The sequence below is a fragment of the Tachysurus vachellii genome, chromosome 18 (assembly GCF_030014155.1).
Source record: "Tachysurus vachellii isolate PV-2020 chromosome 18, HZAU_Pvac_v1, whole genome shotgun sequence".
Lineage (NCBI taxonomy): Eukaryota > Metazoa > Chordata > Actinopteri > Siluriformes > Bagridae > Tachysurus > Tachysurus vachellii.
Genome location: NC_083477.1, coordinates 19,407,723 through 19,434,424, shown reverse-complemented (window position 1 = coordinate 19,434,424; position 26,702 = coordinate 19,407,723). Strand labels below are relative to the sequence as shown.

Sequence of the window (26,702 nt, the reverse complement as noted above, 5' to 3'; positions counted from 1 at the left end):
CATAACGAATTAAAACAAGAAAACAACACCGACATGTTTCTCATGGTTGAAATGATTTATTCCAAACCTGGTAGCGTACACACTATCAAGCATCACGTGTCTATGGTTATAAAGTTTATGCCTCCACCACTGAGAAGGGGAATGATTACGTAAAGTCATAAAGTCAATACGAAGATGTTCCTTGTGCATTTGTGTTCCAGAAATCGAAGTTTTACTGCCTTTACCCTCAGTATTGCCCCAGGGTTTATATGAGATCTATCCAAACAGGGTCAAGGTCACTGCCAGGTCATATGTCTGGAACCTTAATTTGCATAGCAGTGAGAACATTTTAATTATCTCCAATCTTGATCGCTTTGACGCTAGTTATCGTGAAGCGAATGGGTTAGAGTCAGATCTCCAGTGCAAAACTTAAGAAGCAAACCATCATCTATCAAATATACATTTTATTTTTGGCCTGTTCATTTACACCATACCCCACATTCACACAGCAGCTACTTCATTCTATTATGTGGTGGGGTAACACACAAAAGGCTTCACCCGAAAGCAACCAAAAAAACACATTTAAAATAAAAAAAAGTCAGTCAGTAGCAGTAGCTCACATGGGCCATGAGAAAATGCTATGTCCGGATTTGAACCCCTTGATTCACTATCTGGACTTCAGTGCAGTTGCGGCGACGCCCACTATAATGGCCACGACGGTAAATCCTTGGGCAAAGATGCGAGTACGCATGAGAAGCTGCGACTGACGCGTCTTTCCCTGTTTGAAGGCTCGGAGGCCATAGAGAAGTGCTCCTGCAGTGCCCAGACAACCTGAAGAGCAGGAAATAATTCATTTAAGATAGAACAGATCAATAAAATAAGCAAGCATAAGTAGATGCATTTAAAACAAACACATGCAATCATTTGAAGCGGTCTCACAAAGTCTGATTTCTTATAGCTGGCTTGGATATTTTTGTTCTTAACTGCAGAAATCAAACTTGGTTAAGTTTAAAATATCCAAAGAAAATTACGAGCCCAGATACAAATCTGTATCCTGATATTTTTTCACAATCTTTGCAAATGTGTTTGAGATCTGTCAGATTGACCAGTAGGCTCATTGTGTTGGAGGGTGGTCCTCTGGCCCGGTCTCAAACTCTTGCAGAAAAAAAAAATCCTCTTCCTCTCAAACCTGACCAGCTTGGAAAAAAAAAAAACACGATGCTACCACCACCACGCTTCACTGTTCAGGGTAACAAACAGGGTTGGGTTTCTTTCAAAAATAATGTTTTGGATCAACAACAAAAAGGTTTGACTTTGGTCTGAAAATTTTAATAGCTAATAACAACATCTTGTTATAACAACTTTTCACATACGAGGGCTCCACACAGTGTAAACAGTTCAATCAATTCCAGGTTGTAAAATTGCACATGGGGTGGCGAATACATAAGCAAGCCACTTTATAAGTCCATGTCGGTATGTGCAATTACATCTCAGACAGCCTTGTTTGGGGTCTGGAAGAGTCCTTGATTTAAACTGTCATTTCCTGTGTTGGTTTGTTTGTGCATGTGATGCTCACACACGCCATTAGATCCCCAAGGGTAACGGAAAAATAGAGGGAACATTCTAGGAACAAACCGTTCCTTCGAATGTTCCTTATTCCACATTCATCTAACCCCAGGACATAAGATGTAATAACTTATTCTAGCATTTATGGAAGGAGTTCTCAGTGTCAGCAATTTGAAGTTTTCTGGCTCAGGAAAGGTTTCAGAATAGATTCCACCATCAAGACTCTAACAGATTCTTAACTTCAACAGAGAAAAAAGAGAACAACTGTTTATAGCTGATGAAAGTGATAACATGATATATATTCACACACACACACACATTATATTATATTATATTATATTATATTATATATATACACACATACATATGTATATATGTGTGTATGTATGTGTGTATGTATGAGTGTGTGTATGTGTGTGTGTATGTGTATGTATGTGTGTATGTATGTGTGAATGTATGTATGTGTGTATGTATGTGTGTATGTATGTGTGTATGAATGTATGTGTGAATGTATGTATGTATGTGTGTATGAATGTGTGTATGTATGTGTGTATGTATGTGTGTATGAGTATGTATGTGTGTATGTATGTGTGTGTGTATGTATGTGTGTATGTATGTATGTGTGAATGTATGTATGTGTGAATGTATGTATGTGTGTGTGTATGAATGTGTGTATGTATGTGTGTATGTATGTGTGTATGTATGTGTGTATGTATGTGTGTATGTATGTGTGTATGTATGTGTGTATGTATGTGTGAATGTATGTGTGAATGTATGTGTGAATGTATGTATGTATGTGTGAATGTATGTATGTATGTGTGTATGTATGTGTGTGTGTATGAATGTGTGTATGTATGTGTGTATCTATCTACCCAGAGGTAGAGAAACTCAGAGGTCACGTTGGAGGACATAAAGCTTCAGAGTAACTTAACAAGAACAGACACATAATTTAACCTTAAACACAATATTACCGTAAACATCAGCTGAAAGTCGTTCAAATTAAACTAACTTCCTTAGTAAAAACTCACCGATAGGAACAAACGGGTTTTCTTTGGTTTTCCGTATGAACTTGTCTTTAAACCCCTCTTCACTGGGTCGGGGGAGTGGAGTGAATCCGTCGATCACCGGCGGCTCCGACAGGTCGAACGCTGGTTTAGCTGCTGCAGCTTGTTCTACCGGACTGGACGCTGCCGCCATGATGGATCATCTGCGACGGCACCAGTTGCCTATTGTAATGCGCATGCGTGGAAATGTCGCGCATGCGCCACAGGTACTAGCCTCAGTGGACCTTGTTCGTATACCATATATATAAATATATCATGTGGAAATGATCACAACCGTCTCGTTTGTTGTCTCTGTAGAAGCTAAAGACAAATTAATAAACGTTAATTGCGTCATCATTTAGAACACAGCCTCCAGTTCCGGTATATAGAATAAAGCCTCGCGTCTCCTCCAGGACGGTAAGCGGCAGGCGCGAGGATGCGCACGAGCCACAACGTGACGTGTGACGTGTCAGATCCCGCCTTTTTTGCTTAAACGTCATGACGTTGTATTGGAAGGGGATTGGCGAGGTAAGATGGCGGCGCCAGAGGAGCAGGAATTATCTCAGGCTCAAACTGAGAAACTCCTCCAGTTTCAGGTTCGGTTTTTTTTTTCTAAAGAAAATCAAAATAAATGTATATGTATGTATAAAAAAACATATATATGTTTTTTTTACCGAATGTTCGTTCGTCACATCTTGTTCGGTCACGATAAGTTGTTTATTTTTTTTTAATTCAGGATAACAGCCAGCTAACGTTAGCTAAGTGCTAAGTGTTGTAGCCTGTCTCCGTCATCGTAGCTAGGTTACCTCAGCTAGGCTTTAGCTCGCGCTGCATGCTTTCGTTGTTGGAGTTTGTACCAAACACGATTACGGATATATAAAGCTGAGGAAACAAAGTAGCCCCTGGCGTTAGATTTATATACAACTAATCTTATTAACAGCTGACAATTTGTATAAACTTTATTAGCTATATGTGCTAGCTAGCTATGATTCTGACAGAATCTGAGGCACTGAGGCACCGAGGTAGTGACCGAGCCGGATGGCTCGGTCACTACCTCGGTGCCTCAGTGCCTCAGATTCTGTCAGAATCATAGCTAGCTAGCTAGCAGTGCCTTTTCTGAGGCACTGAGGCTTAGCTGACTCGGTCACTACCTCAGTGCCTCAGATTGTGTCAGAATCATCGACAGCTCGCTCGCTTTTTATTTTTTCTGACTACTGAAATGATTCGTTATTATGATTTTAGTCTTAATAACAGCCATGTCACGTACAATGGGTCATTTACATTTAAACGTGACTGCATATTTCATCCAGACGCTCTTTCTGAGCCTCACGTATGTTTCACACGCGCGGCTTTTACACACACAGCGGTAATAGAGCTGAAAACCGAAAGCGACGGTCTGCGAGCTCTTAATGCACAGAACTATAACTTTATAATCCGTTATAATATGAACATTTCACGTTGTTCGTTGATGAAACTCACTTATGTCACTTCAGCACGATCTTTTTACTGTTATATATAATGTACATATATCTCGTAATGTAATAGTGCCAGGAGGCACATTTTAAGCCATTATAAAATATATATATTTTTAATTTTAGTTAATAAAACTCACTCCTATCACTTCAGGATGTGCGACTGTTTCCTCATAATAAATTTTAGGCCATTTTACTGTTGAGTTTTTTTTTTAATAATTCCTATTCAAAATGACCATATGGCAATATAATTTTGACAGGAGACAATTTAATCCAACATAAAATTTAAATTTTAAAATGTTAGCTGATGAAACTCACTTATGTCACGTCAGCAAGACCTGCTCGATACTCACAATAAAAATCAGCTAATTATACTGTAGAATTGTTACTAATATTTAATCATTTCTACAAAGTTCTCCGGTTTCCTCCCCGGTCCAAAGACATGCATGGTAGGTTGATTGACATCTCTGGAAAATTGTCCGTAGTGTGGTATTTGTGTGAGTGAATGAGTGTGTGTGTGTGTGTGCCCTGCGATGGGTTGGCACTCCTTCCAGGGTGTATCCTGCCTTGATGCCCAGTGACGCCTGAGATAAGCACAGGCTCCCCGTGACCCGAGGTAGTTCAGATAAGCGGTAGAAGATGAATGAACTTGTTAATAATTCCTATTCAAATTTCAAACAATTTACATTTTAAAATGTTAGTTGATGAAACTCACTTATGTCACGTCAGCATGACCTGCTCTATGTTCATAATAAATTTCAGCCAATTTTACCGTGGAATTTTTTATTAATTTCTACTAAGTTACTAAATTTTCAATGTAATTGTGCCAGGAGACACATTTTAAGCCATTATTTAAAAAATATATTTTATTTATTTATTTAATTTTAGTTAATTAAACTCATTTAGATCACTTCTGCATGACCTGCTCGATGCTCACAACAAAGATCAGCCGATTATACTTTGGAATTCTTTAATAATTCCTATTGAAAGTTACCGTATCCTGCAATATAATTGTGGATCCACAAATTAGTCCATCATTAAATGGAAATTTTAAAATGTTAGTTTGATAAAACTCACTCAGATCACTTTGTAATGATCTACTTACAATAAAGATCAACCAATTTTACTGTGGAGTTTATTAATAATGCCTCTTCAAATGAATTAGAAATTCTTAATAAATTCTACAGTAAAATGTAATTTATTTTGCTCATAGAGTAGATTATGCCAATAAAGTGACATGGTTTCACCAACTAACATCTTCATATTTTTATAATAAATTAAAATAGGTGCAATTATACTGACAGATACGGTGACTTTAAAGAGGGTTTTAATTAGAAGAGCATTAATTTATTGTTCTGTGCAACAGCGCAATTACCGCTAAGTTTGTAAAAGCCGCACCCCTGAAACTCGTTTAACCGTGCTTTCAGAAAGAGCATCTGGTTTAACCGCAGTAGGGTTTGACTGACAGCTCACGAACTACCGGTAAAGTATTCAGCACTGATGAAGTAAACAATAAGGTGTTTCATTAGTTTATGATTAAAAGTATACACAAGTTCATATTCATATACATGATGTCACATATTGCTTTATGTCTCTGGATTTATTCTTATTCTCTGAAAATACTGAAATAAACACATTATACAGTTAAATGTTTGTGGACACCTGCCCATCACGGTCATAAGTGTTTCTTCTTAAACTCTTGCCACAAACAATTGTCTAGACGACGTCGTCTAAATGACGTATCGTTATAATTTAGGGTCGAGCCCAAATCATGAACGCATTGAATTCCCCATGACTGGAATGGAAGATCCCTGACTCTGACTCAACCCCATTGAACTCCTTTTGGGATGAACTGGAACACTGACTGCACCCCTGACCACTTCAACCGACGTCTCCAGAGTAGAGATTATTATAGCAGCACATCTGGAATGGGATGGTCTGGTGTCCACAAACTTTTTTTTTTCCCATAAAGTGTATCTTACTTCAAAAACATCGAAAGTGAAGATGCTTGGTTTTATCAAGTACACAAACTGAGCAGCATGGCGGTGCACAGGGTAGCGTCATCGATTCACAAACCTCCAGAGCTCAGGTTACTGTCAGTGTGTATGTGTACTCGTATCTCTATGGGTTTGCGACCAGTTCTTCCTGATCTTTATTTTAAAAGTCTACCTGTTGTCTGCTTAATATCACGTTTCTGATCATTCTAAATGCTCCAAGCTCCTCTTCATAGCATGTCTGTCTGCCCTCTGAATAAAGTAATTCACTGTCAATTTTTGTTTTTGACCTGTCAGGACCTGACGGGACTGGAGTCAATGGACCAATGTCGGCGCACATTAGAACAGCACAACTGGAACATCGAGGTGAGGAATGTGACGATGGATGCAAGAAAATAAATAGCAGGAAACTAAATGAATTTCATGAAACTTCAGTGCAAATAATGAATCATGGATGCTGAATTTCTGTTTGACTTTTCACTTTTAATTTGCGTAATTTTAAATAAGACTAAATTATAAAATTTCATGTTTGTGAAAAGAAACTTCAGAGATTATCCTAAACCACGCAAAATCAGAATGGCCCTTTTTTTAAATCAGAGGCCTGCTTCTTTCAAAGAGTTTCACTTTCTTTTTCTAAGCACAAATCATCGATCACATTCCGAAGTCATTCGAGTCCTTGTTCAAGCTGTTCATATGATTCGAAAAACAATAACATTTTCAATAACTCACCTGCAATGTCAGTATTTCTAAGAGAGGGACAGCTCAGCAGCTAGTGGAAACCCAGCTTGAATTTCACACACAGTCTCACTGTGCCAGATGCTGAAACACACCTAAAGGGCCATGTGTTTTTGAATGAGTCAGCAACAACCAGAGCAGAACCGTGTGAAACGTCGAAATGTCCAGCACCTGTCAGATCCTCCACGCTGACTGGATCATTTTTACACACACTACTGCTGCTATATATTGTTCAAAAAGCATAATATTGTACAATATTGTTATTTACACTCCCACACTTAATGTACATAACTGATCAGTCATATATTCATATTTAATACTCATTCTGTCTATACTGTATCTCATCGTCTGCATCGTCTTGTATAGTTTTTATAGTATAGTGAGTGTTATTTATGTCTGTACTTTTGAAAGTCACAAACAGCTGGAACCAAATTCCTCGTGTGTGTCGACACACTTGGCCAATAATCCTGATTCTGATTCTGATTCTGATTGTGAGAAATACTGCTTACATCTTCTGTTCGTTTCTTTCTTCTTTTCTCCAGGCTGCCGTACAAGACAGACTAAACGAGCAGGAAGGAGTTCCAAGCGTGTTTAACCCACCACCTGCCAGACCCTTACAGGTCAACACAGGAGACCACAGAGTTTATAGCTATATTGTCTCAAGGCCTCAGCCTAGAGTGAGTGTTTCCATTCCTTCCTGCTTATAACATCGCTCTGAAAAAGTGCTTTTTATGTATAGAGAGATAAAAATATTAAGCATTTGCTCTTTCTCTCTCTCTCTCTCTCTCTCTCTTTTTTATTTTTTAGGGTTTATTAGGTTGGAGTTACTATTTGATAATGCTCCCGTTCAGGTTTACATATTACACACTTATGGACATATTCAGGTAATAAAACCTCAATAAACTGAAAATAAGAATGTAATCAAGTGTCTTTACTGATGATGATGATGATGATATTGAAATGTCACCTTTTAAAAAAACAAACAGTAAATACCTATAAGATAGAGTTAAGGTCAGGGTTTAGTCAAGTTAAGATGATTTTATTGTCATTTTAACCATATATAGCTGTTGCAGTACACGGTGAGACGTTTCTCCAGGACCAGGGTGCTACATAAGACAAAGACAGAGCTAAGTCAGTCCTAGCTACATGAAGTGCCTCTGTGGAACCTTGTGAAGACAGGACAAAAGACAAGAGGACAGTGCAGGACAAAAGACAAGAGGACAGTGCAGGACAAAAGACAAGAGGACAGTGCAGGACAAAAGAACACTTGAGTCCTTCCATACCGTAGTTTGGGACACGGCCATATTTGGGTGTGATAGACAGGAGTCCATAAACATCTAGCCATAGTGTATAGTAGTTTTATAGTAGTAGTTCAAATTCTATCCATGTCCCAGGATTTGGGTTTAGGGGAATGTAGACTCTTGGAGTTATTTTTAAAAATATTCTTTAAAGAAAATGAATTCTTTTCTGGCAAAAGAGCAGGATGGTGAGAACTTTCTATATATTCTTTATAACCTATCTACAGTTCATTTAGCACAGTGAGTTTAGAACATCAGGCTATGGATTTTAAAGGACGTTTATGGGCAATAACTGACAAAATACGTGTTTCTACTAGCAGTATTCTGTGTACTGCAGTGCATCGTGTAGGTGTCTGCATGCCAAGACAGTTATTAAGAATGATATCCTTCCTGCTGTCTTATCTCTATATATCTGATATATATACATATATCAGATTTGCCCTGAGATTTATTAGGCCAGATCCACGGGGACGTGTCACGGATCCCGTCGGAGACGTCGTCTCCTTTATTCATAGTTTTGAAGAGAAATACGGACGGTCGCATCCTGTTTTCTACCAGGGAACATACAGTCAGGTAAGATGACCAGACCACAGGTCCTTTCGCCTTTGTGGTGTAATTTGTTACCATAGAAACAATGATTTTGTAGAAGACGAAACACATTAATATAAACACCGGTGCAGAGCTGCTGCTTCATTTGTTGACTGATTTCCTCCCTCTTTTAGGCTCTGAACGATGCCAAACGGGAACTCCGCTACTTGTTAGTGTACCTTCATGGAGATGACCACCAAGATACTGATGAATTCTGCAGGTTTGAATTCTATTCTTTTACGCATTCATCCTTTACTCATGCACACAGTGTGAAGTCACTTGTTTCTCTCCCTCAGAAACACATTATGTAGTGAAGAGGTACTGACTTTCATTAACACACGGATGCTGTTCTGGGCGTGTTCCACTAGCAGGCCTGAGGGATACAGAGGTAACGTCACACAGACGATTTCCTGTTCTTCTCTTAGCAGTTTAAAATAAATCCATATACGTAGGTGAGCGATTTTTATTTATTTATTTATTTTTAACTGTTGGGCTAAAACCGTGGTGTACTTCAGTGTCTCAGGCTTTGCGGGAGAACGCGTATCCCTTCCTGGCCATGATCATGCTGAAGGATCGCAAGATGACAGTTGTGGGGCGGCTGGAGGGACTGATCCAACCCGAGGATCTCATCAACCAGCTCAACTTCATCATTGAGGCCAATCAGACTTACCTGACATCTGAAAGGCTCGAAAGGTACCAATGTATTTGTGGATTTCAGACATGCATAGGTTTTAAGATATAAGCTTGAAACTAGGATGATCCTGACAGTCCACACCGTGTTCCTCAGGGAAGAGCGGAACCAGACGCAGGTGCTGCGGCAGCAGCAGGACGAGGCGTACCTGAGGTCTCTGAGTGCTGATCAGGAGAAGGAACGCAAAAAAAAGGAGGAGCAGGAGAAAAGACGGCAGGAGGAAGAAGCGGCACGACAGACCTGCCTAGCCAAGGAGAGGAGGAAGAGGGTGATGAACAAAATGCACTTCTCATTTCTAAAAACCTGCCCTCTCGTTTCTTTTCTTAAACGCATGCGAGAAAACATGCACCAAACGCTGATGTCTAACCTCATGCTGATGTGTAACAGGATTTATTGATGAAACCATCACTCATACTGAAACGAGCTTTAACAAATTCTCAGTTCTACATACTCATATTGTCGCTGTCGGGCGGAAACCTCCTATGTCCAAATTTGGTCAATTTCATATTTTTTCACATATTAATACTATTGGTCAGTCCCCACATGGGTCTGTTATTTTTACAAGTTATTAATCAATCTAAAGTCTTGAAAATAGCTTGAACGCAAATCTCTTAACTCCATTGGACACTTCAACTGTCTGAGAAATCTCGTAACTCCACCTTTTCCTCACTCCACGGGAGAGCATCGTGGCATTGCATTATGTGTATTGCATCACTTATAGCTCTTAAACCTTTAAAATATAGTTTAAGAAGATGTATGTAACTACAGTCATTAGCTTTGGTTAACTATTGAAGCCCTGTCTCTTGTCAAAAGGCTCAACGTGACCGCAGACTTTATTGAACACTGCTGGCAGCAGCGACGTCTGTGTCCGTACCGTTCTTATCAATGACAGCATAATTTGGGAAAATGTTGTGTTAATGTTGGTACACAACAGTATGATAGCAATATAAGGTATAATAACTTTAACGATACAATGTTTAATAACTCAAAAAAAATACAGCTTTTTTTAATTCCCTGAAAAATAATGGTTTTGGAGATACGAGGATTCCGCCCGACAGCGACGATATGGACCCTGAAGCCTCACATTCACACACTTCTACAGTTTTTAAAGCAAGCCCCCCCCCCCACACACACACACACAATATCTTCCAAACGCACTTACTTACCAGTTGATCAGAGCAGATCTACTAGTCTCAGTTTTAAACAACATATTAGAATATTTCATTACTTCTTTGCAATCCTCTCACTAATAATGATTAACGGATCTGGTTCTGTTCAGTAATATTAAAGTCCGTGCGTGTTTCCGTTCGTGTTCAGATACTCGCTGAAGAAAAAGAGCGCAAGTCCGAGTGTCTTCCACCTGAACCGCCTCAGGACGACCCAGACTGCCTGGAAATAATGTTCAAGCTGCCCAATGACACACGTGTAAAGCGACGCTTCCTCTTTTCCCAGTCTCTGTCGGTAAGTAACACACTCCTGTGAACTCAAGCTTATGTTACAGGGTTAAAGGTGCCACAGAATTTCAGTTAAAAAAATAAAAGTGCGTTCATGTAAATTATGTTTTTGAAATTTGGGTCAAGGTTTGTATCGGTCAGGGAAAAATAAAAAAAAATATTCAATTGTCCCTTTTTGTCCCGCTCATTTCTTTTAGGTTATCCACGACTTCCTGTTTTCCTTGAAAGAGACACCAGAGAAATTCGAGATTGTGATGAACCTCCCGCGCCGCGTGCTGCCGTGTTTGCCTACGGATGAGCAGCCAAACCCTCCGACGCTAAAGGAGGCCGGCCTGAACCGCTTCGAGATGCTCTACGTTCAGGACCTCACAGACGAATGACATTTCAAGCCAAAAAACAAAAAAAAAAACCCACCGCTTCCTCACTCACGACTGCACCCGGTTCTTTTCCGTTCAGTTCAGTGAAACAGCCACCGTGTGCAAGGGACCGCTCGATTAAATCTGATTCAATTGATTAAATTCCGGATCCCTCCTACCCTTCACAGGTTATGTTTTATGTAAGTATAAGGTGAACAGCCTTGTAAATACAACCTAGATATTTAAAGACAAGTTTGAATATAGCCCAAAGGTTCTTTTGTTTGTTTGTTTGTTTGTTTGTTTTTAAACGCAAATCAAATTTGACCAGCTAACATACAACGACCATACGAAGGTTAATGAACGTTTGTGACTCATAACATTTAAATTCACCTGGAGTGGGCGGAGCCACAGCTTTTCTCTGTGGCCGTGTAGGTTATAGTAGTAAAGTCTGCCCGTAGTGCGCCTGTGGTCATTCATCACCGCCTCCCGTCTTTTCATCCGAACGGGCTGCTCATGTAAAGATGTAATTTTCCTATTCTAAATTAAACATTTTAAAACCGTTGTCGTTTGCCTCTTAACGTTCTGGTGTAGACACGGCTGCCCTTTTAAGCCATGTCTGTTTTAATGTACCAATATATGGGTTATAATATTTATAAAAAATAAAATACACAGGTATTTAATGCTGCAATGAGTTACGGTTCAGTTGAACACGATGAACAGTGTAAATGTTTCTGTGGCTATTTGGAGTTTAATTTTGAAGTCATGATGAGGAAAGATGTTGCGTAAAGCAGACAGAAGGTTAATCACAGACAGAGTCGAAGCTCTCATCCCTTCGTCGTCGTCGTAAGACGGCTTAAGTAGCTGTTATGTAATGCTGAGTGTTTCTGTAACATTAAAAGTCCCCGTTGTCGTTTCGTCAGCGTTTCCGTTCGCCTTTGTACGGCTAACGCGTGAATGCAAAACGAGCACCTTTTGGATCTTGTGTGTGCGAAAGCTTCAGACAGATGTGTAATGGTAAACAGCTGTATTGTAAGATCTGTTAAAACATGGATTACTTAAGTCTGTGTAGTATTGGTATACATCATACATTTATTAGTGAACAACCCTCTCAATTCAGCCACAACAATTAAAAAAAATATGATTGCACTACTCGGTAAAGCAGAACTAGCAACTTTCATTTAAAAAAAGTACAAATCTTAAAAATTTCAATCAGTATACAGACGTGTATATAATAATACACTATACCTAGTTATATGTTAAATGCTACAAACAATATGATTCAAATGGAATGAAAATTATAGCATTAAGAACAATTTCCTATATATAATATATATTAGCTTTTTTATTTTTTGCTGTTTTTTTTTCTTCCAAATACAAACATGGCAAAAATGAGGTAACTGTAAATGTGCAAGTACCAAAGCAGGAAAAAAAAAAAAAACAATCATTAAAAAAAAGTAAAACAAAAAAAAAAATAAAATAAACCTTCCTAACACAAAACAGGTGTAGCCCTGTTGTTGGCCCCGGGGGGTGGGGAGTGTTGGTGGTCATGGTGGTGGTGGTGTTGGGGCTCCGGTATGGACATGGCGCCCCCTACAGGCCAGGGCAAGTATTAGAACAGTAAACAATCCACAAGCCCACAGCAAGAAAAGAAAAATAATAATAATAATATTGGTAAACAATCAGTGGCATCTACAGAGCAATCAACAAATCACAAGTCCTAAAGAATCGGAGCTGCTTATTGGAACACAACTGCACCACACAAGCTGTGAGATTATTTATTAATCAGATCACAGAAAGACTACAAGATTCTATGTATTTGTATGTGTCTTTTTTTTTTTTTCCTTTTTTTTTCCGTACAGGTAACACTGAGGTTCGAGGAATCAGATTATTGTGAAAATTTGCTTATAAATCTAAATAAGAGTACAGTATAAACATCTGTCAGGTCCCCCCTCACTCCATCCATCCCTCCTCCCCCCACCCAAAAGCTAAAATGCTTATGTATACGGCAGCTGAATTCTTTTTTCTTTCTTTTCTCCCCCCCCCCCCCCCCCCCATTTATTACTTTTTTCTTTTTTTAATACCGTAACATTTTACAGATAGTGCTTGTTTAAGGTAAAAGACCCTATGGCAGGTACATATTAAGTTTTGGTGAGAGCAAGACGAACGCTTTGAAGTCAACCTTTAATACACGCTTTGAAATTTAAGGCAGATGCACTTTGATGTGATCGCGCGGGCAGTAAAGTACGACACGGCGAGGACGCGCTCCGAAGGCGGCGTCGCGCTATAACAGTAACCTTATAACAGTTAAGAGAGATCCTCAGTCCAAACAAAAACGACAAAAAAAATAAATAAATAAACCCCACCCCTGTCGAACGTTGCTAACTGAGCGTTGTTTCAGGGGCACTAACTAGCACGGCATGCTATAAAGAGTATGTGAAAGTCGTAGTCAGAGCGCACGCACACACACACTATTGCATTCCCGTAATGTGAATGGAGCGACAGACATCTAGCACCGTTTCACTATATGGCTTTCAGTGATCGAGTTTTTCCAGGCAAGTCAGTTTCAGTCTCTGAGGCAACAGCAGAAGCACGAATGTGATCGAGAGCCGAGAAGAAAAAAAAAAGAAAAGAAAAGGAAAGAAAGAAGAAAAAAAAACGGCCTTCACCATCTTACACCAAGCCAAGCGCGCTGATTATGATAGCGTTTTCTTAAAAAGTCTTGCTCGGTTCTGTGCAGTACGACGCATGGCAGTTTTCAGCTGAGCCCCAAATCCCCGGAACCCGAAGCCGACTAGAACTTAATACAAATTCGAAAATAACCGAGAAGGATAAAAACCAGCCGGGATCTGGTTAAGACACGCATGCATACTTACTGTGCACGATTAAATAAATAGTCGCCCACACGTCTAGATATTTCACTGAAATTAAAAAATACAGCTTTCGTTTTTTTTTTTTGTTTTTTTTTCCTTATTTATTTCCCCAACCCATGCAAAACACTGTTAATATCTGGAAGTGGTTTAGGTAGAATAATGCGCTTGGCTGTAGGTTGTTTTTTTTTTTTTTTGTTGTTATTGTTTTCCTCCAGCAGGATCATGAGTTGTAAGTACGAAAAACACGGACATGTCTGAGTAACACTCGGGTGATCGGGTTGCTGTGACACGGTTTGCCTGTTCTCTCTTTTTTTTTTTTTCCTTCTTCTTTTCTTTCTTCCTTTTCTTTGCATGCCGGTCTTTAACTGGTGCGATAATAAATCCCGTTAAAAAGGATTACGAGTAAAATACGCGGCCTGAGGAAAACTGAGAAGTGTTCAAATCCGTCCGCCTGTTTTCCTTAATGTTAAGTTAACTGAGAGGCCCTGAGAGTATTTTTTTTTCTATTTATTTTTCAAAATATATGCCAGTGAAACAGATATGTATACACGTTACTATCAAAAGTGTGGTTTAAATTCATCACAATGGCTTTTTTTTTCTTTTTCTTCTTTTTCTTTTCTTTTCTTTTTTCCCCAACCTGGTGAGCATCAGTACAGAAGTACAGACTCGCATGCTAACAATCACGGGGATGTCCCTATGTCCCTTTTACCTAGAAAGCGAGTCTGATTAAAAACTGCTACTCGGTGTGTACAAGCAAGGAATATATAGATTTATATATTTTTTTTTCTTATATAGATTTATATATCCGTTATATATATTTGTGTCCTATTATTAGTGTCGCAAAACAAAACATTTCATCCCTGTTTTTTTTTTTCCTTCTTGTCTTTTTTTTTTTTTGGAGTCTATGCAGAGCGAAACCAAGAGCTGAGCAGGTTTTTACAGTCAGTGCATTTCTAAGAAGAACCTTTAGTCTCTGAATCGTTTGTGGAATCACTACAGTCAGCTGGCACACACAAGCAGAGTCGACGACGCATTAGATGCTATGCTTAACAATCTTTTTTGTTTGTTTGTTTGTTTGTTTTTTTTCCTCCTCTTTTTCACTTCACATTGCTACCGTGGCCCAACATCCTCGCATCAAAGATACACTGTGCTGGTGCTCTGCCCCTCAACGCAGAAGATAAAGCCAATAAATAACGCCGGTTTCGAGTTCGACCGACCGTGGAGTCTACGTATTGTTTTGTTTTTTTTTTTTTCGTTTGTTTGTTTTACGATTAGTAACAAGTTTGTGCTTGTCAACGTCTTGAAGAAGGCAGAGCTGTATCCTTGAAGAGTGTATTGAAATTATTGAATATTTGGCTCACAGGTGAGGAAAAGCCTGGTCCTCTGAAACGAAACAAACAAAACAAAAAAAACATCACAAAATGAAAAAAGAAAGAAGAAAAAAAAAAAGGATTCATTCAGGACAGACACTCATTGCACATATTGCTTTCTGCAAAAGGGACCCGCACCTTTTCCAAAGTCAGGTTTTTTTTGTTTGTTTGTCTGTTTTTAGTTTTTTTGTTTGTTTGTTTTTTTTTTGGACATCAGGTGGAAGTGAAATTCCCTTCGCCGCCGTCCCGCTGAACCTGCGCGTGAAATGCAGCGAGAAGCTCGTCGAGTCAAAAAGAGTATTGCTAACCTAACAAAACAAAACAAGAAGAAGAGAAAAAAACAAACAAACAAAAAAAAAAAAAAAAACGACAACAGTCTGTGAGATACCATCCAGAAGAGAGCAAACCGAGTGAAGGATGGAGGAGACGGAGAGCTTCCACCCCTCCTCCGTGCACTACAGCCAGGTTCGGGAGGCGACCAGAGGTCACAGTTTGCGACAAGGTCCTCGTCCTTGTGACCATTTTCCAGTGCAGCAACAGTGCAAAACTCCACAGCGATGAGGCCCGGGAGCAGACGTACACACACATTCATCCTGTTTTAGTTTGCAGTTCGTGTCTGTTTTTTTTTTTTTTTTCCTTTTCCTCGTTAGCTCGAAAGATTCAGAGCCGCTGCTGTTCACGCTCACGTTAGCGAAGCTGGGATAGAGCTATTGAAATCATCGATACATTATTGCAAAACATATATTATTAACAAGTCACTTCGGCCCATCACCTATACAAACATGCAGCTAATGATCAGGCGATTCTTTTTCTTTTTCGATTTCTTTCTTTTCTTTTTTTTTTTTGTTTAAAGACAGTGGAATGGACAAACCGCGGCTGCCTTTTTCTCTCCTCCCCGATCGAACGGCGTCCTCGAACCCCCTCCCCATATCCCCTTAACACCACTGAAGCACAGCTTGGATTATTCGTAAGCGAACAGCGAGTACACATTCGACTGTGTAAACAGATGCCAACACCACACGCGGTAATCTTTGGAATCGCCGAAGAAAAGCACAAAACAAAACAAAAAACAAAAAAAAAAACCAGGAAATGAAAACTGAAACTCGGGGATTGGGGGAGGTTTCCGGGCTCGGAGGATGCAGTAGCCTGCGTGAGAAGCACAGCGGAGGTCTGATACAATCCGTACGAATTCCAAGATTGCTTATTGGTCAAAGGTTTGGGTGGAAGAAGAGCTGAGCGGGAGATGGGCTGGGAGGAGCAAGGAGTGTGTCTAGGAGATGCTTTTAGGTTTTCCTGGAGGGCACGGGGTTGGGTGGTGCGCACGTGTAGTGTGTGTGTGTGCGTGTGTGCGTGCGTATGTGTGTGTGTGCGCCTGCTCCCACCACACACTCCAAGGTTTGTGCTGTTATCCAGTGAAGGACGAAGGCCCCGACTCACTCCACGTCACGGTGAACTTCGGAAGCATCCGCACGGCAAATCGGACACGTGCGGTTGGTCTGCAGGGTGGAAAAAAGAATGGAATCAGATACACAATCACACGTCTCGGTGTGGCGCTGTGTTTAAAAGCCACGTTCGTTTATTTGTTTACTTAATCTGACCGTTTTACAGTTTAAGAACTTCGACAAAAGAACCGTGTGCCTCCGATCGTCCGTGACGAGCCACTTACCTTTAACCATTTGTCTACGCACTTCGCATGAAACTCGTGATTACAGGGTAATACTCGTAGTAGCTGCCTCGACTCGAAGTCACTAAAGCACACCACACACCTGAAAAGGACAAAGGAGGGGAAAATGAAAACCACATCGCCGAGCGGGACGAGGAAGAATTCCTCCGTGCGTCCTGCTTACTGAACACCGGCACGGCTCACTTACAGAGTCTGTTCTGATTGGTGCTTCTCCGAGTTGAACCTGTAGGATGGAAGCTGTTCGATGTCAGCTTTTGTCAGTCCTCGAGGTTTGGCCTCGCCGAGTCTCTCTGCGAGGTTCAGTAACGCCTGGGGCACAAAACACAACGTTTAACGTGTCGTTACGCTCAACGGTGCGACGTCGGCATGCTGTCGTTTCTATAGCAACGGGGACTTGTACATGTTTAACGATGTGACATTTCCTGTAAAAACCCTTATTGAATTCCAAGAGGAAGAAAAACAACTGCTTACAGCTTCTGAAACATGAAGAATAACAGAAACTAGTCGACGTTCCACGTTAAAGGTCATTTTAAATGGATTTAAAGTAGGACAACATTTAAAGGACAACATTTTTCAGTGCTGACAAATTGCTGAGGTATAAAAGAAGATACTGTTAGAGAAGAAAAAAAAAAAAAAATCAACTTCGTGGTGTTCACGTTGGGCCTCGTCTTATGTCTCCGTCGTTGATTCATTTCTCAGAACAGCACGCTTCGGGGTGTTTGATATGCGATGCCTTGCTAGGTCTCACCTCGTAGTTCTCCATCTCCACGTCGTCCACGTCCAGGTCCAAGCTGATGGCCGGACCCACAGCAGTCGGAGGCACAGGAAGCATCGAGCTGCACACAGACATGCCGTACACAAAGCGTTATTTCTGAAACTCCCAGCTTAAAAAAAAACCCCAAAAACTCTAACCCTGATGTCCTTGTGCACTACATAGCCAAGATCATAACAAGTAAAGGGACAAACAGCTTCGGGGGCTCAGTCTGGTGACCGCTGAGGCCGAGGAGATTCGTTTCTGGCCACTTTGTTGGCTTCGTGCCCACCGCATCAGGAGTAAAGGTAATTAGATCTTGCCTCTTTGTGTGGAAACATTCATTTGTTTGCTAGAATAGGAACATAAATACTGTTTCTTGTCCACTGTCAGAACTTACTGGCATTTATTTATGCCTAAGATACAGGAAGTAAGATTCTACAAAGTCCATTAGACAGAGTGTATGTGGAGTAGACTCTTACAGGAAGTAAGGGAGGAAGCCGGGGTAGTAGGGCGGAGGAGGAGGTGGTGGAGGCAGCGGCTGCTGTAGGCGGTACCTCTGGCCGCTCCCGCGCCTGGGCAGCATGTGTGGATACGGCTGTGGAGACGCACAACACACAGGTGAGCAGATGGTGTACCACTCAGTCTGATGTTACTGACCCTCGGACGAACCCCTAGACCAGGAGCCGTGTATATCCAGTCTCTCAGAATTCTTCCTATAAAATGATGTTCTCACGGCTGGACACTTCAGTGAAAACCTACTGTATGCCATATTCCTCAAAGTGCTTTGTTACATGAGTTACTGGAGCCTTCCTGACAGCTCTGAGAGGCTGGATATTAGAGGCACAACAGTCGAAAATAACGAATAAATATAGGCCACAATATGGCGCTCTAGGCAGTATATGTTCCTAGATACATTATTGACACCACACCCATGTGGCTATGAGAATTTCCTGACATTTTCACTCACCACCGCAAAGGGCAGCTCCTGGTGTAGGGGTTCCTGGGGCAGATGGTACTGCAGGGGCACAGAGGGGGGCATTGCTGGTGGGTGATGCGCGGCCGGGTACGAAAAAGTTCCCAAATGGTGCTGCTCTCCTCGCAGGTCCACTTCGTTCTCCACTCTTTGCAGAGGCTGAGGAAGACATGCGAGGGACACCTACGTCAACGTGCTTCACGATAACGCTAATGTGGCTAACGATAAATTAACAGACATACAAGCAGGGACATGAACGATAACCTGATCCACCATCTTTTAGCGATGATAGCAAGATAATTTAGCAAGATAATCTCCAAAATTAAATGTAACTATAATTGGATAAAAAGTATATCGTTAATTAATCATGAAATAATGATCGAGACTATGACACGACCCTGCTGGTGAAGAGGGAATGAACCATGAGCTCACCATGCGTGGGTGCTGGGGCTGCAGGGGGATGAAGTGGCTGAGAGGCGCCAGCGCCGGGGGCTGATGCGGTGCCACTGGAGGACTCGGGTGCAGGAGGAAATGCTCGCTGGAGATCAGAGGCGGAAAGGCCTGGTAAGACACGGGTAAGTGGTGCATGGTGCACGCCTGGATGAGCTGCACAGACAAATAAAACACCAAAGATAAGAGTCATTTACAATAGAAAACTAAAGTACACTTTCCTCAGGGTAGATGACTCTTCTGTAAGAGTGAGGCACTAAGGGGTGGGATTACATAGAGGAGTTTTGACCCCACCCTTTGATGCTGACAGTTACAGTGGGAGGAGCCAGATTAGCTATGACTCCACCCCCTGCCGGTGACAGTTACAGTGGGAGGAGTCGGATTAGCTACGACTCCACCCCCCCTTGATGTTGACAGTAACAGTGGGAGGAGCCGGATTAGCTACAACTCACCCCTTGACGGTGAGTTACAGTGGGAGGACCCATATTAGATATGACTCCACCCCTGGACGTTGACAGTTACAGAGGGAGGAGCCGGAATAGCTACGACTCCACCCCCTTGACTTTTGCTCTGCAGCAAGGTGACAGAAACAAGGTGTTTCTGCTCCGCGTGATGTTTAAACAGCTACAGCGGTTACAGAGATACGGTACAAACACCCTGACCCATTTAAAAATACAAAAATACATTCAAAATACACAATACGAGGGTGGAAGCTGCCATGTCGACAAAACAGATGCAATGAATTAAGCAGATGACTCGATATATTCTCAGATGAAAGGGATAAGTAATGCTGTAATGGTGCTCTGATCTAAAAGCTTTAAAGGAACTGTTTGACCAAAACGCGAACATGAGAACGCTGGCTAGCAACTAGCTAAAAAACTTTAGGTTTATCTTTCCTCCCTTCTTTGGTTAAACAGTTCTTTTAAGCTGGGACGGAGTGGGATGTGCGCTCTACACAGACGGCACTGACGCTTCCGGCTCTTCCTTGTTTAAACTCACAGGAGGAGGAAGGCAGCAGAGCAGAGAGAGCTGTCCGCTGAACATTACCGAGCATGCTGGGAGCTGCTGCGCGTTGCACGCTGGGATCGGCTGCCCCGTGTGCATGGGAAAGCCGTGGGTCGTCACCGTGGTAACTGTGTAAGATATCGGAACAGATCCTTGGTGCATCTTTGGGAGGGGAAACAAGAACATTAGTTAGAAAATATAAATACAAGCTTAAAATAACAAAAAAATAATTAATACATAACAAGCTACGGCTTCCGTACAATTGTAAGTGCCATGAAGGGTAATAAACACAAATCAGTGTGAATAAATACTAAACGAGAGCTCTCTGAACTTGTAAGACTTGATTGCTTTTGTCAGTTTGTTCTACGGGGTGAAAACTTTTTCAGCAGTAGTTATAATGGCTTGTGTGGCAATGGAAACTGTGACAAAACTGTAGGAGTATTGAATCGTAGCATGTTGTGGTAAAGTGCTACACTACAAACACAAAGAGAAGAACAAGGATAAACGAGTTAGTTGTAATGGTCATCATTATGGTGTTTCAGCCTACTTGTTCATGAAGGTCCACCATGATGGAGGTCTGCTGAGGCGGGTGTGTGGATGGATGGAGCATGCGGGGCGGTGCGCCGGCTTGGCTGTACTGCCTCGCCTCCTCTACAGGAATGGCCTGGTGATGCTGCTGCTGCTGCTGCGGGAATGCGCCGTGGGCAAAATTCTCATCCTGCCGAGGGGAAGCGTGCACGACTGCTCTGTCTCGTTGCCCCCACTGCCAGCGTGCTGGAGGACTGCAGAAACAAACCTGACCGTTACCGCGACGCTATCTACTTTAAACATCTGCAAATATTTGCATAAGGCGAACAAACAAGACACAAGGACACAATTTACTATGCAGACAAAAGCAGGGCGGGTTGATTGACCGTACTTTGACTAGAATGCGGTCGTGCTTCTGCACAATTCACTACTGTCACACCTTAAATCTTCATACAGTAAGATATTTACATTTCCAGCATTTGGCAGATGCCTTTATCAAGAGCAACTTACAGTATCTCATTTTAATACAACTGAGAAATTGAGGTTTAAGGGCCTTGCTAAGGGGCCCAACAGTGGTGGACCTGGGTTTAAGCCCAACACCTTAACCACTAGGCTACCACATACCACAAAGATAGGTTTGGTGTTGGAGCAGGAAAAGAGCTTGAACATTTGTTTAAAGAGTGAAAGTTGTAAGCAACTCTCACCTTCTCCTGAGGTGCACGGGTACGTTGCAAGGACCCCCGATGAAGCTCCTCTGGTTTAAGGGGGCTGTTGGCGGCCGCCTATTCACAGCTATTTCCCATGGTCGCATTGGGGATGTTGTGAAGAACGAGTCGCAGCCACGGGTGGGGAGCACTGGTGCTCGAGGCACTCTGGTCCAGCAGCCTCAGCTTCTCTTCAGCTCTGTCACAGATACACATCTGTAAGCGTTTGGCTGACAGATTCCACACACAGCAAGTGGCAGTTTTGACACTAGGGATGTTTCGTGAATCTGAATTAACTCAATCCGAGTTCAGATTCAAAAAGTACTTTAGATGGTGTGCACTGCAATCTGAATCAAATATTCATTTACATTTTCCTTAAATATATTTCAAACATAAAATCCATACAAGTGGAGAGCACATGTGGGCAGTGGGGTGTTTTATTTTTTGTTTTTTTTTACCAGACTGAGAAATTAGTCTGATTCACACGTTTACATGGACTATCATTATTTCCCTATTTACTGCATTATTTTCTTAATCAGCTCGAGCATGAAGACATTTCAATCCCATTGAGTCAACAATCCAAATACTGACGGATCATTTGGCTGCATGTAGCCTCAAACTTCTGGTGCTGGCTGACAGGAGCACAACCTGATGTACCTTTCTGCTGCTGTTGTCAAAGTTTGCCATGTGGTATGTACGTGTAACTTCTGCTCACGGGGTAGTTTTCATTTTTCCTCATCATACAGTCAGTTTTTAGTTTCTCTAAAAAGCTAGTGACAGAACTGCTGATTTTTCCTGCTGTATAACGCTGGTAATAACGTTCTGTATCAGAAATATCAGTGTTGCTGATTATTATGTTTGATTGTTTACTTAAGTCACATGACCAAGCCATAAAGCCGGCGGTCAACCGTAACTAAAGCACCTTTGTTGGGTGGATCGTTAAGCTTTACTAATCACTGTTGACTATCAAAACTGGTATTCTATTGAATGCCACTTATGTTCACTGCACTTTTTATTCACTAGTTTTGTTTTTTTTTACACTGTTTTGCCTGTAAGCAGAGCAAGTTTTTTTAAGATAACCTGACAAAAAAATTATAATTTCCTCCATCATCACACCCCCAGATATTCGTTCCTTACTTATTTTTTATTCTAATAATAATAATAATCATTCTAATAGTTTACCATCTCAATATGCAAATAATTGTGAATATGCAAATCACGTGTAACGTTTATGACGTCACACAGCGACTTTTCCTACTTTGAATGCTTACTTTTTAACAACCGAAACAGGGAATTTGGTCGAATAAAACACATCTACGTTAAAGTTGCAGCGTCTAAAGAGTAAAATTGACTCTATAATGTTATCTCTACAGTATCTGCTTTATAATAGCTGGAGAGAGAAAAAACAGATGTTAAACAATACTTAATGTTGTATCAATGATGCGTTCAAATGTGAAAAAAAAGCCAGAAGATACAGAGAGAAACGTTTCTAGGAAGAACAGGTTAATAGATCAGTATATGAGGTGGTGTGATGTGATGTGAAGCAGCGCCATGTGCTCAGAGACAAAGCACAACAACAAAGGAGACACGATCTGAGTGTAGTTTCACACACACACAACTCCTACACAAAAACACCACCCGGTGCATTCATTTTCTACTCGTAGAAAAATCGTGTGAATGCGAGTAAATCGTATAAACACACGTATACATATGCACGCTTTCTTTGTAGCACCGTCTTTAACGACAGGAGTGCATGGGAATAAACAGCTAGCACAAAGGGCACGTGCGGCTCACTTTGTTGTTAGCCACTGATTAGCTTCACGGGCTAACTCGCTTAGCTAAAACGCGAACAAATCAACAAATTAAACCCAAGAGTGACGTTTAAAATAATAACAATAATAACGTCGTTTTTTCGAGGCGTGTAGCAGACGGTTGGGGAATCCGTGGTGTCGCTGCTGTTGTTTATGCAAACGAGCTGAACCCAAACAGGAAATACAAGGCTAGCTTAGCTTAGCTCATCTTAGCTATGTGCAAAAAAAGCGGACATTTAAGACGATAAATCAAAGCAAACACAAATGAAACGGTTTGAAAGACCGTGTTATGAGGTCAGGACGTGTTCACACACACACACACACACACACACGCTAACATTTGTGCTGCAAAAACAAAACAAACCAAACGCTAAAGCTTACAAGCGCTAGCAGATTAGCATAGCTTACTTGTCTTCTCTCGGGTCCAGACACTTCTTATCCTTAACCCAGGTTTATTATAATATTTATTTTAGACAAATCCGATATTACTACGTTATTTAGAACAGAATAATAAACGTTAACTTGTGCGCATGCTGGACTTTAGGAGTCTTCTCCGTTTTGTAGCTTTCACTCCGTCCTGCTCGAGCTTGTTGATTGGAGCTGCTGTGTTTTCATGTCCAACCAAACAGCAATAAACTCCACTCATAAGCGCGTCGATGTTGGGGTCGTTTTATTAGTTAGAACAATTATCTCTGGACTCGAAACTCGAACTAAAAACGGTTTTAACGGTGAATTTTGTTCTGCTGCGTTTATTTCACAAGTATTCTACTGCGCGTGTTGTCATTGTGTCGGGTGCTTACGTCCCAGTTGTGATGACGTCACTCTGACATCGTCCCGCCCCTTTGCCTCATAAACATCAGGAGAAGGTCAGCAAGACCCAGAGCAAATGGTGTATTTTATAAAGCTTAAATCGTGTGTAGTCATTTATTTACGACTTTGGTTATTTATATTTTATATATATATATATATATATATATATATATATATATATATATATATATATATATATATATATATATACACACACATATATATATATACATATACATATATATATATATATATATGTATATGTATATGTATATGCTATTAAAAAAAAGCAATGTATTGTATATGTAGGTTTATAATCAGGCAACCAGGTTTGTATTCCTCAAATTCAAATTCACTTCAATTCAGTTTATTTGTATAGCGCTTTTAACAATTTCCCATTTTCTCAAAGCAGCTTTTCAGAAGTATGAGAGAAAAAGAAATGAAAAGAAATAAATAAAAATAAATATATAATAATAATAATAAGAAGAAGAAGAAGAAGAAGAAGAAGAAATAGTGAATGTATACAATTAAAGTTTAAAATTAATTAAAAAAAGATTAACTTAACATTTATGATACTATATATATCTATCCCTATCCCTAATGAGCAAGCCGGAGGCGACGGCAGAAAGGAAAAACTCCCTGAGATGATGATAAGAGGAAGAAATTCCTTGTATGTGCAAGCATACTTGAATAATAAATCTCTTTCTGATTCTGATTCTTTTGATTCTGATTTCATATACCGTCGTTATGCATGGATATTTGGGATCTAGTTGAAAGATCATTCTACGGCAAAGTCTTATCCTTCCTGGGGCTACGAGGTTTACGGTCTACATAAAATATATTGTCAGAATTCATGAAAATATTCTCACAGTAGATCGACGGTCCTCCAACAGATCACGAGTAATGGATTTACGATATATTTTGTGATATAATTACATCGAAATTGTCTGCTGTTCTTGGTGTATAATAAAAATGGACACTTCCATCGTCATCAGCACTATATGCATGTTCTGCCAAATTTTCTCTTGTTCCAGCCTTTTAAATACAATAATGGCCAAAATCAGCATGGACCACTAACCAACCCATCCATACGTGCTTCCTCCCTCAAATCTTGCCTCAAACAAAGCTACAACTTTACTGATGTCTTTGTATGCACCACTACCTATACATATGTTCATGTATAGGATTAACTGGAAAATTGACTGCATCCCAGACCTCCTCACCCAAGCGGATGTGGGCATGATGGAAACATAGGTCTTTAAAGTCTAAGGTCTTTAAAGTCTAAGGTATTTTTTAAACTCATATCATTTTATCAATCAATATCAATCAAGTTGTAAATTTTAAAAAAAAAAATTCTTTCTTGGATATTTCTAGTAGTGTGTAAAATTTATGTAGAAAGGGTGCTTTGTTCTTGTCCTTGTTCAAGCAGAAACAATTTGCCAATTGATTTTTTTCCCCTCTACCCACAACCCACTTCTTCCATCTCTATTCCTGCTCTCCAGTTGGTTCATGCAGGGTTTCCCAGGCAGCACTTTTCCAGCATACACATGACACAGCACATTTCTATTAGGCTGGAAGAGCAGGCTGCGTTTCTATAGCAACACTCACTAATCATGCTCATTTATTATTTACGATTATTGCATTAACTGGTAATAAACAACATTAATTAGCTTGCTGTAATTACCTAGTAGCACATCTGTACAGCAATTCAGTCGCGCTGGGAATTCCGGATCTTTTCAGTGAGTCGATTCAATTTGGCACGGCTCACCAATAAGAGTCGGTTCCGGCTAGTTTGGCTTCCAAGATAATATCTTTTTTTATTAAATCTAACTTCCAATTAAGCACATTGATTTTTACTTATACCGATAAAATCACCTCCAGCGGATCGTCTATCATCTATAAATCTCTATATATAGGCCTAGACATCTACAGCTATTAAAAAACAACACAACGTATGCCTCACTGAGCTTAAGGAGTCGACACAAAGAATCAAGTATCAAGAATCGCTCAAAAGAAACACATCTGCACAGCTATTGCCCTGTATTCATCTGGACACTGTTTTTGATGAATACACATATCCCAATAGTAACAAATGAATAAGACATGAGTCGGGTCAATGCTTTTGTAAATATTAATATTATTTACAGTGTCTAAAATCTGATTGGTCAGAAGTTGAAACTCCACTGTTGTGTTTGTCGATGCTTAACAAATTATTTTTGGCTTGTTAAAGTTTATTTAACGTTCATAAGAGGAGTCTTCGGTGTCAACACTGCGATTAATCGTGATGGAAGCAAATAATTAAAAGTAAATTTACGCTATATTATTAATCTCGAGGAGTGTCCAGGAAGTGACGTAACCGAATTTGTCACCCTACAGCAGAGGTATTCAACTAAAATTTAAAGAGGTCCAGTAAGAGAAAATTTCTTGAAGCAAAGGTCCGGAAGATCATAATGTCTAACTAGTTAGTATATATTTACGTAGCCTAGTAGTTGTAAGAACATCTGCAAGCAATCAGGACCTGACTGTCAAATCAAATAAATTCAGTACAATTCAAAAACCTTTTGACA

At 40.5% G+C, this 26,702-nt stretch overlaps 3 protein-coding genes across 4 annotated transcripts; 1 reads left to right on the top strand and 2 right to left on the bottom strand.

Annotated features, from left to right (window-relative positions):
• Positions 1 to 36: 36 nt before the first annotated feature.
• On the bottom strand, positions 37 to 2,930 carry higd2a (HIG1 hypoxia inducible domain family, member 2A). The gene is made up of 2 exons (XM_060892875.1): positions 2,574 to 2,930; positions 37 to 810 (listed from the first exon to the last, which is right to left on the bottom strand). Exons 1-2 carry the CDS (start codon positions 2,740 to 2,742, stop codon positions 647 to 649), a joined length of 333 nt encoding a protein of 110 aa, XP_060748858.1. The 5' UTR covers positions 2,743 to 2,930; the 3' UTR covers positions 37 to 646.
• Positions 2,931 to 3,030: 100 nt separating this feature from the next.
• Positions 3,031 to 11,738, top strand: faf2 (Fas associated factor family member 2). The gene is made up of 11 exons (XM_060892872.1): positions 3,031 to 3,184; positions 6,352 to 6,420; positions 7,332 to 7,466; positions 7,597 to 7,673; positions 8,522 to 8,660; positions 8,810 to 8,895; positions 8,972 to 9,063; positions 9,191 to 9,368; positions 9,463 to 9,634; positions 10,684 to 10,827; positions 11,018 to 11,738. The coding sequence occupies exons 1-11, from the start codon at positions 3,122 to 3,124 to the stop codon at positions 11,198 to 11,200; spliced, it is 1,338 nt and encodes a 445-aa protein (XP_060748855.1). The 5' UTR covers positions 3,031 to 3,121; the 3' UTR covers positions 11,201 to 11,738.
• A 3,169-nt stretch (positions 11,739 to 14,907) lies between these two features.
• Positions 14,908 to 24,121, bottom strand: rnf44 (ring finger protein 44). Of its 2 annotated transcripts, none has more exons than XM_060892241.1 (11): positions 23,734 to 24,121; positions 21,515 to 21,713; positions 20,830 to 21,064; positions 20,277 to 20,444; positions 19,260 to 19,433; positions 18,822 to 18,986; positions 18,334 to 18,449; positions 17,849 to 17,936; positions 17,288 to 17,409; positions 17,083 to 17,182; positions 14,908 to 16,912 (listed from the first exon to the last, which is right to left on the bottom strand). In XM_060892241.1, the coding sequence occupies exons 2-11, from the start codon at positions 21,619 to 21,621 to the stop codon at positions 16,850 to 16,852; spliced, it is 1,338 nt and encodes a 445-aa protein (XP_060748224.1). In that variant the 5' UTR covers positions 21,622 to 21,713; positions 23,734 to 24,121; the 3' UTR covers positions 14,908 to 16,849. The 2 variants fall into 2 exon arrangements, with proteins under 2 accessions (XP_060748224.1, XP_060748225.1); XM_060892242.1 differs by having other exon boundaries at positions 20,325 to 20,444.
• Between the last annotated feature and the right edge of the window lie 2,581 nt (positions 24,122 to 26,702).

What these genes read in the sequence shown, in the direction of transcription:
- rnf44 (XM_060892241.1), bottom strand. Translation starts at nt 21,621, where the DNA reads ATGCGACCATGGGAAATAGCTGTGAATAGGCGGCCGCCAACAGCCCCC. An exon ending in TCTGCTGCCTTCCTCCTCCT is followed by an intron (nt 19,434 to 20,276) that starts GTGAGTTTAAAC and finishes TTGTCTGTGCAG; the next exon opens with CTCATCCAGGCGTGCACCAT. An exon ending in AGGAGCTGCCCTTTGCGGTG is followed by an intron (nt 18,450 to 18,821) that starts GTGAGTGAAAAT and finishes GCGTCTCCACAG; the next exon opens with CCGTATCCACACATGCTGCC.
- faf2 (XM_060892872.1), top strand. Translation starts at nt 3,122, where the DNA reads ATGGCGGCGCCAGAGGAGCAGGAATTATCTCAGGCTCAAACTGAGAAA. An exon ending in ACCAGGGAACATACAGTCAG is followed by an intron (nt 8,661 to 8,809) that starts GTAAGATGACCA and finishes TCCCTCTTTTAG; the next exon opens with GCTCTGAACGATGCCAAACG. An exon ending in CCAAGGAGAGGAGGAAGAGG is followed by an intron (nt 9,635 to 10,683) that starts GTGATGAACAAA and finishes GTTCGTGTTCAG; the next exon opens with ATACTCGCTGAAGAAAAAGA.
- higd2a (XM_060892875.1), bottom strand. Translation starts at nt 2,742, where the DNA reads ATGGCGGCAGCGTCCAGTCCGGTAGAACAAGCTGCAGCAGCTAAACCA. An exon ending in AAACCCGTTTGTTCCTATCG is followed by an intron (nt 811 to 2,573) that starts GTGAGTTTTTAC and finishes CCTGCTCTTCAG; the next exon opens with GTTGTCTGGGCACTGCAGGA.